The sequence below is a fragment of the Apaloderma vittatum genome, unplaced genomic scaffold (assembly GCF_000703405.1).
Source record: "Apaloderma vittatum isolate BGI_N311 unplaced genomic scaffold, ASM70340v1 scaffold13097, whole genome shotgun sequence".
NCBI lineage: Eukaryota > Metazoa > Chordata > Aves > Trogoniformes > Trogonidae > Apaloderma > Apaloderma vittatum.
In genome coordinates, this window is record NW_009727920.1 from 69,285 (window position 1) to 78,800 (window position 9,516).

At 39.4% G+C, this 9,516-nt stretch overlaps 1 protein-coding gene across 1 annotated transcript in view; it reads right to left on the reverse strand.

Moving 5' to 3' along the window:
* Positions 1 to 1,655, reverse strand: part of NCOA2 (nuclear receptor coactivator 2) — a gene marked incomplete at its 3' end in the record, with an annotated part of 70,093 nt that extends 68,438 nt beyond the window's left edge. The window contains exons 1-2 of the mRNA XM_009873891.1: positions 1,573 to 1,655; positions 567 to 739 (exon numbers count right to left, since the gene is read on the reverse strand). Coding sequence (XP_009872193.1) covers positions 567 to 739; positions 1,573 to 1,655 — 256 coding nt within the window. The remainder of the gene's footprint in view (positions 1 to 566; positions 740 to 1,572) is intronic.
* Positions 1,656 to 9,516: the final 7,861 nt, after the last annotated feature.

Consider the following 9,516-nt stretch of genomic DNA (forward strand, 5'->3'; position numbering starts at 1 on the left):
GAAGAAAACTGTCACGTTCTCTGGTTTACATTTATAACAGGACCCTATCTAGAGATTAGAATAGTTTCAAATCTATTGTAGTTGAGGATATGATGTCATCATTTAAGGGATGCAGATAATTTAGTCCACAATATCTATTCATACCAACGAAAGAAAGCAAAAGGGGGATGCAGAATACTTTCACACCCCACTCCCCTGGATTAGTCCTATTTTGCAGGGATTCAGCATCCACGCAGAAGTATGTAAGTAGTCTTTTTTTTCAGTTTTCCCCAAAAGCCATTTGCTAGTTTAAGTTTTGTAAAAGCCCAACTGATTTCAGTTCCATTAAATGCACACATCAGACTGATCGATATTCTCTTTTTGCTTTTTCTGTGAAGCTTATTTTAAAAAACCAACTATGATACTTAACACATTCCGCTCACGTGACATTACAGCATTTTTCATCACTGATTAATGAAAAACCTGGGAATTTGCTAAAGAAAAGCTGAAGAGACTATCAGGTTTGCCAGAAATAAAGTAATAATCAATGCAGATAATATTCAAAGTTAATTAATTAGTCTTCTTACCTTGTTCTTTTATCTGACGAATTTGCTTCACAGTTTCTTTCAAGATTGCACATTTGTCAGGTTTAAAGTTAAAGTTGTCAATATCATTAAAATTTGCAAAAATCAGTTCTGCAAGTTCTTCTATGTATTTATTCTCTTGCTCACGATTGCGTTTTTCAGTGCTTCTTTTAGGGCTGAAAGAGGAGTTTATAAAAATGTCGTATTTAATGTCAGTTTGCTTGCCTTCCGGCCAGCTCAAAGATGATTTCAAATGGTTTGAGAGCAGTTTAGCAAAAAACAAAGAGAATCACCCCTTCGCACTACAAAAATGTAAGTTTCTCAAGCAGAAAGGTTTCCTCTGGAAAAAAGAAAGGAGCATTAAAAAGAAACTTTACTTATTTTTTCGCAGCAGTCATATTTTTTGTTTCAAAAGAGGTCTGAGATTTGAAATTTTAGAAAAAGAAGATTAATTTGGGGGGTGGAATTTGAACATTTACAAGCATCCCTCCACGTGGCGTTGAGAATCCAAAGATTATCATATAGTGACTGTGTATAAGAAAATAAAACAGCTCCCTGCCTTCTTGGGAAATCATGGCAGACAGTTGTGAGAAAAAATGGTGAATGAGTGGTTATACTTTAAAATTTATTTGCGCTGGTAACGCAACTGCTACAAAACTCAAAAATATTTTTCAAGTCCCTGATTATGATGCACAAGGGAGTTGGTAAAAAATCTTAGATTGCCAGAATGAGTGACTGAAGACTCCCTGCAATGAGCAACCAAAAAACATTTTTTTTACATACCTCCTATTCTGTCACAAAATTTTGCTATTTTTGGCACTGCACTGGATTTAAAATAAACAAACAAATAAAAAAAAAGACCCGACCCCTCCATCCCAAATCCACAACAACACAGATTTACTGAATCAGAGTAGTTTGAGACTGACTTCTGTTCTTCTATTTGCAAGAATGCAAAATCTGTCATTTTCTACCTGAAAAATACGTGTACGAGTAACATAAATGGTCTAACCTGGGTCCGAGCTGATCGGGATCCTTGCGCTTTCTTGACTCTGCTCTGGATGGGTCAGAGGTATTTTCTCCCATCCCACTCATCTTGAACACATATCAGCAACTAAAAGGAAGAAAATGCGAGAATGGGTTATGGTGGAAAAATCCTGAGTTCACAGTTTGTATTTCCAAGTTTCTTGTTCCATGCTCAACTCGGTTTTTACTTGCTAAATCTATTATTCGAAATAGAGTTTGTCTGAAAGATTCCCATAAAAACATTGGGTTTATGACCCTACAAAATGCTACATGACTCCTTCAGAAGAAAATCTGTGGTGGGCAACCTAGGTGCTATCAACTCTTTGATTGTAACCAGGAACTGATGAATATTTTGTAAATATAGTCAACCTCATTAGGAAAATAACTTATCAAGCTATCATGTGTTAAAACAACACAGGCTTATTATTATTTGTTCAATAAACAGCCCGTGGAAATCCCACCCAACTTCTGGTCACCTCTTGCCCTACATACTGGTAGGAGTAGATGAAACCCACCTGCCCCAGGTTAAGTATCAATATTTGGGAGGCAGTAATCACTATTACAAAGGGTACAGGAAGATGATGTAAATGACCAAAAGGCTCACGCAAGACAGGGCTGTTCTAGCTCATCGTCTGCTTTTCTGTTGCCAGTTTTGTAAGGGTGATGGTAGAGAGTTGTTGCCAGGCATTTTGGAGCTCCTGTATTGTTTGGGGTTAGGAGAAAAACATGAGGGCCATGATTGAGGTGAGTGTCTCTAGGAGGTGATTCGTACCATGCTTAATCAAGAGCTGGAGCTCTATGATCACTTCATGGTGGCATAAAAAGGAAATCAGGTGTCAAAACAAGGGGCCTTCAAGTCCCTCATTTCTGCCCCATCAGTTCCTTTCCTTCTGCTGGCCCAGTCAGCCATGCACTGAACTTGAGGGAACTGCTGTGTGTTAAAACTGCAGTTCCCTCTCTTTTTAATTTTTTTTTCTTTTTTCCCCCTATCTTTTTTTTTCTTATCTTTTTATTTTTGGCACTTTATAAAAATCTATCAGAGTACATGTTGCTTATAGGATGCTCACACTGGAAATCTTACTTTCCCGGACGGATAATGAGAAAGGCTACTTATTGAAACTAGAGAAAAAAAATGAAGACTCAAAGCCATTTCAGATTCAGAACTGAACACCATCTAACATTTTTCTGAATGAAAAAAAAAGAGGAATAAATTCCTTTCTTTGTACGAAAAATATAGGTGGAGTAATTTTCCTTTTTCTAGATACTAATCAAGTTCCATGAAAAAGACTGGATCATGCCTGGAACATACAGCTCCCAGCTGGTCTTTGACATGGATTATTGTTTTCTCTAAGGAGATTACACACACATATGTGTATCTACATGTACATACGTACTGCCAGCATTCTGAGAATTGCCCACTGCAAGAAGGCCATGGTTCTGCAGCGGAACAGAGCTGAGCTCTCAAAGGCAAGATGTACCATCATGAAATCCATCATTGTGTATCTGCTGGAGAACTCAGAGCGACCCAGTCAGGGCATTCACAGCACACACCAGCGCTGATCCTACTGCAGAGCATGAAACACCTACCGCTGCCTCCAGTGTCCTTGTGACACTGGCTGTTCCTTAACAACCACCTATCTTCATCAATTTCCAGTCCCATCAGTTATTCATATCCTAATTTATCTAGGTACAAAAGTAGAAACATACATTTCTCTAATTCATTAGGAACTAAACACTTTCTTGAAAATGCGCAATCTCACAGGTATCCCAAGTAGAGCTCCAAGGAAGAAGCAAGATACTATTAAGAAAACTGTCACAACAACTAGAGAGACGTTGTGAGGAGACAGCAGTTCCATGTCCCTGCCAATGAAGAACTGGAATTGTCATTGGGGTTCTGTTCCAATGGCTAAATTTTTCACTGACTAGTCAGGATGAGAAAAAGTGATCAGCATGATGAAAACTGTACATTCCCGAGATCATCTGATCTCTGAGCCAGTCTCAGATAGTGACCTAAAATTTAAGAAAAAAAACTTAGGCTGAGGAATCCTTGTTTCTTATGCTTATTCCCAAGTATTATCTGAGAAATGTAAATCAGTTAACTGTTTTAGAAAGGAAGCAAAAATTTTCATGAAAACCTGTCAAAACTTCTGTCATCTCCTCTTGGAGTAGCAAAGGGTAAGCATTTAGGGAGAATACCCTCCTCCATTTCCCCCTTCCTTCCCAAGAACACAAATAGGAACAGTTATTGATAGTTTTCCCATCTACTCTGTCAGGCTTACTTCAAAGGGAAGTGTATTTTTGCAAACACCAATGTTTCACCACCAACACACGGCTCAATTGTTCTTGCATTCACACTGATGCTATTCTGTCAGAATTCCACTAGGTCTACAGTATCAGGCTTCAGAGGACACATTAAAACCAACCTCTAACCATAAACATCTATAGTTCATCCTTCTGTATTTAATGGAACAAAAGTGGTATCATTATTATGAAACTAGCACCTTCTCTCTTTACTAAACATAGTAAATGGTTCTAAACAAATGCATTTTTTCTAATTTTATTCTATCTTGTTTGCACTTACAGGCCATTAAGCCTTTTTCTCAGCAGCATTATCAGTTTGTTCTTAGATTGAGTTACTTGTTTCTTTTTACTCATCACAAACGTTTTCTGGAAATCTATGACCGATTATCATGTTTGCTTTCTGCTCTCCCCTATGTCTTTGTTAAAAATCGTATTCTTTGTCAGCGACACGGACGACAGCACTGAGTGCACCCTCAGTAAGTTTGCCGACGACACCAAGCTGTGTGGTGCCGTGGACTCACTTGAGGGAAGAGATGCCATCCAGAGGGACCTTGATAGGCTTGAGAAATGGGCCAGTACAAACTGCATGAGCTTCAAGAAGTCAAAATGCAAGGTCCTGCACCTGGGTCAGGCCAATCCCAGGCACAGATAGAAACTAGGCACAGAGTGGGTGGAGAATAGCCCCAAAGAGAAGGATTTGGGGGTGCTGATAGATGAGAAGCTCAACATGAGCCGGCAGTGCGCTCATGCAGCCCAGAAGGCCAACCGCATCCTGGGATGTATCAAGAGAAACGTGGTCAGCAGGTCAAGAGAGGTGATTCTCCCCCTTTACTCTTGTGAGACCCCACCTCGAATACTGCATCTAGTTCTGGTGCCCCCACCATAAGAGGGACGTGGATCTGTTGTCTTCAGAGGAGGGCCACAAGGATGATCCAGGGGCTGGAGCACCTCTGCTATGAGGACAGGCTGCAGCAGCTAGGAATTGTTCAGTCTTGAAAAGAGAAGACTTGGGGGGAACCTAATAGCTGCCTTCCAGCAGGTAAGGGAACCTACAGGAAGGCTGGGGAGGGACTTTTTACAAGAGTGTCCACTGATAGGACAAGGGGAAATGGGTTTAAGTTGAAGGAGAATAGATTTAGATTGGACCTTAGGAAGAAATTCTTCAGTACGAGGGCGGCAAGACTTTGGAATAAATTGCCCAGAGATGTTGTGGCTGGCCCCTCCCTGGAGGGGTTCAAGGCCAAGTTGGATGGAGCCCTGAGTAGCCTGATCTAGTTGAGAGGCATCCCTGCCCATGACAGGGAGGTTGGATTAGACGGTCTCTTAAGGTCCCTTCCAGCCTAGGCCATTCTATGATTCTATGATATTCTGTATCTCAAAGATATGCATAGGCTCTGCATTTTGTGTTTCGTTGGTGCCTACACTCCAGAGTAGAAGGCAAAAACCAGAGTTATATGCCTTGGAAAGTGAAGAGCTAGACAGACAATACTAAAGCAATCTAAAAAAATCTCATATTCCAAAATGAATGCCACTCAGCAGTACCTAGTACACAGTACTAAAATCCAAAAGATGTGCCTCCAAGCCCTATTTCCACAGAGATTTAGTGGTTGACTGGGATAAGTGAAGTTCTTCTATTCTTTTGGGACTCAGAACCTGAAGTCCTCTCCCAAGTGAGGAATCCCCTTTTTAGAAAAACTGTGGATCGATAATCTGCTGCTCTGCTCTTCCATAATATTATGTACCAACTAAAACAGCCAGAAACTGGGCAATGGAGATTCAGCTCCTTCTTTGCAGAAGAGCATCCATTTTTCACCATGAAGGGCAGCCTCCGAGGTGGTAGGCGATCTGCTTGTCAAAACTGCATGCTTATGAAGCAGAGAGGGCATGGTTAATTAACTCTGCAGTGCAGTAGGGGTCTTTAGGTGTGTAACCCATATCGCTAAACTCACAGGTAAGTAGTTCAAACACTGTCTTGAGACACAGAGGATAGAGGTTTGAGTCCCTTAGGCTGAGGACCGTAGCAAACCTCTGTGTCCTCTTAACAATGACTCTAACAAGTTGAGTCAAAGAGATGAGCACACTTCCAGTTTCCTCTTGGTTTTCAAAAAGCAAGCAGCGATTTCAAAATTTGTTCCATGAGCTAATTCATGTTCAAGATCTAAGCACACTACTAAAAGAAGACATCTGGAGGGTGTAGGTACCGCTACAAATTTAATGCAGCATCATCAAGAAACTAAAACCACATTTTTCAGAAGAAAGGACTTCTGGGCACAAGTAGTACCGAAGAGTAGGAGGGACTTAGGAAACTTTCAAGTGAGAAGGGAAAAACCTCATGAATTTAGATTGAATTGAGAGATGAACTGTAGCCATACAAACACCCGTGAGTCAGGAGCAGCTAAAGTGCATATAGTGCTTTTTAGGTTTTGCCCCAACTCCCTCAAATACACATTAACTCATCCATCTCAAAATTTCTTTGTTATTATAATACTCAAAAAATCACAACATTAAATAAACAAGTATTTTAAAAATAGGTAATTTAAGACCTTTTAAAGTTGTTCTAAGTATTCTTAGGTTCCTGAACCCCATGGACAGCTTCTCAGACCAGAAAATAAAACTCCCAAGCTTCAAGCTTGATTTTTTCCCAGGAAATATGAGAATTCAAAACTGAAGCCACTGCAAGTACAATGACAGGTCAGAGACTCAAAGTTTTACTTCAATTAACGTCCCCCATAGGGAACTATTTCAGTTTAGAGAGTAGCATTCATCCTGCTCCTCTGATCTTTTTACACATCTCTGCAAGAATTTCCAGAAAAAAAAAGAAAGATAAATAAATTCAACAGTTAGCCTTATTTAGTGCATTAGAAGAAATGGAAGTGTAATATCAGCTCTACCATCTGTCTTATGAGAGAAAAATCAAGAAAAAGTAGGTAAGGCTTATTTGGTGTGGTATAGAATAGGAAAAGGATTAACCAAATTGGGAATTAGTAAAAACAAAACCAGCAGTACTCATTGCACTGAGGAGAGAGAGGCAGTGAAATATGTTTGTTAATGAGAAAAATAGCATCATGGCATGTCAGATGCTGAACTAAACCAATTTTTTTTTGAAAGAAAATGTTTTACAAAGCTGGATTTGAATGCCTGTCTTGCAGAATGAACTGTCATGCAAGACCAGGCACTCCCTTCTTTATTGTGTAAGTTGTCTGGGAGCTGTACTGCACTTGAAAATACAAACATAATATCTCACTCTGGGATTACTATTTTGCCTGCAGTGGTAGAAGCAGATTTTTCTTCTCAATGTATATTAAGGTTTTTCCATTTGTCTTACAAAAACTCTACAACAATAACTAAAAACTGAATTTCTAATGCTGACTCAGATGCCCCTCAAGCTTCAATTCTGCTGGGCACCAGTGAGGAGCAACAGAGCAATGGAAAGATAAATACTCTCAGTGCAGTATTTTCATATAAGGAAGGAGATAATTAGAGAAGCAGAATTATTACTACTAAAAATTCCTACAAAGCTAATTTTAGGCTCTGAAAGATGACCTGTACCATCAGGACATCTCAAGTAAGTGAATATTTTCTTTATATTTACATTTAACACCGTAAGTATATTTTCCAGCTCTCTCCATTTCACTACCACAGGCATAAGCATCCAAAATACTTGTAGACAAAATCACTGTTGAATTTTTCCAGACGTTAAATGTAAATTGCAAGCACTGAAAAATTAAATTAATAAACTCCTGGACAGTCTATATTAGTAATTACAGTCACTGAGACCTAACCAGTTTCTACCAGATGTTGGCAGATTGAAACGACTGAGCCTGAAAGAGGCTTAAACTCTTTTTTCTCTTGTTATCAGGAGCAAAACAATAGTTTCTGCTCTTGTCATGACAGCACATCCTCCTTCACATCCTCCACCAGCAACTGCTCTAAGTTAGAGAACACAGAGAGACTTAACCTAATTATAAAGCAACAGTAAACATATCTTTACGAGACATTCATCTTTCAAGTGGAAAAGACAGTAAAACAATGTAAACCCAAAAATAAAACACATAGGAGAAAAACAAAACAAAACTAACACAAAAAAATGAGGCTCTGTGAAGGAAGAGACAAAAAAAAATCTAGCACAAATCAGTTATGTGAATTTGTAATATCTTTTTCACTCGACTGCCATGAAGGAACACAGAATGCAGAGTAAACCTCCCAGCACGGATCCTCAGCACCAGTAAATTCAGTTAATCATCCAGAGTCAATGTAGAAGAAGATAATGTGCATTTTATCTCTTATCAGGGCAGGCCATCTTCCAAACAAGGCCTGTTAAACTGACAGATTTATTATAAGCCTAGCAAATGCAGTTAAAGAATAAATGAGGATTACACCTTCAAAGCTGCTATTTCAATCTGAAAAGTAGCAAACAAAAGGTAAAGTACCATATAGCAGACAATCAGGTAGCAGTACTGTACTACCCTTCCAGCACACCAGTACATGCATTTAGTGTAGATACAACTGATAAATACAAAAGTGATTTACTAAAGTCACTGTTTAATTGAGTAACTAACAGCAGATATACTGTTTACTGTCGAAAAATACTACTAGTCAGTGAAGAGTTTGGTAAACATTTTCTCTAACAGTCCCATTTAAAAACATAAGCAGCTCATATTTCTGTGGTTAATTTTAAGCTCAAACACACATCCATTATAATTCATTCTTTTTTCCTGTGAAGTTCCCATGACTAGAAGCTTTCAGTCTTGGTTTCAACATTACTGGTCCACTCTGTGTAGCATTAATTCTGGTAGAAGTCGGAGGAAAGTTGGAAATCACATGCAACTTGTGATTCTTCACATTTTTTTCCCACTTATGAACTCTTTTTTTCACTGGCTTCATTTCTCAGTCACAAAATATGTAATATTGATATATACTGCAATCCTCAACCCTTCTGCAGAAGGCAATACTTGCTAGCCACTTTCCCAGGTGTCAAAAGGAAATTGCTGTCAGAGGCAGGACAAGATGTTAGATGAGAGACTGGACCCCCTGGAGCCTAAGGCCAACCTTTTACTGGTGAGCTACAGCAGTGGAGGAGGAAAGGGCCCCCTGGATTCCCAGACTTTTCACTGTGGCACCTGTCAGAATCCCAGGCAGTTAACAGAGCCCACCCGACTCACGCACCACCCCGTGCCCCAAAAAGTTCAGCCTCCTCACGTGCAAACTTTCTCTTGCACAGGTGTTTTGACATGGATAAGGGTCTGGAAATGTGTGTGGGAGAAAAAACAAAAACACCACCAACAACAAAAGAGGTGAAAATCAAGGGAAATAAAAGGAATAAGAAAAAGACCACTATTGTCTGGTAAAATTAAATTAAAGAAAGAGATCCACTAAAGAAATTTAAAGCTATACTAAACCATTCTCCTGCATCCCTGGTATACATCTGCCACGTGTTCTACAACCAACTTACTGTGCTCATCCTTCATCAACGAACACCTGGAACTGGGATACACCCCAAACAGAACAATGCCAGTCTGCCAAAATAAGCAAGATATCGAATACCACAGTTGGTGATGTGAACTTCATATTAAAAATACAAATTAATTTATTCAAGGGTATGCTTTTTTCCTGAAACAGCACTGCCACT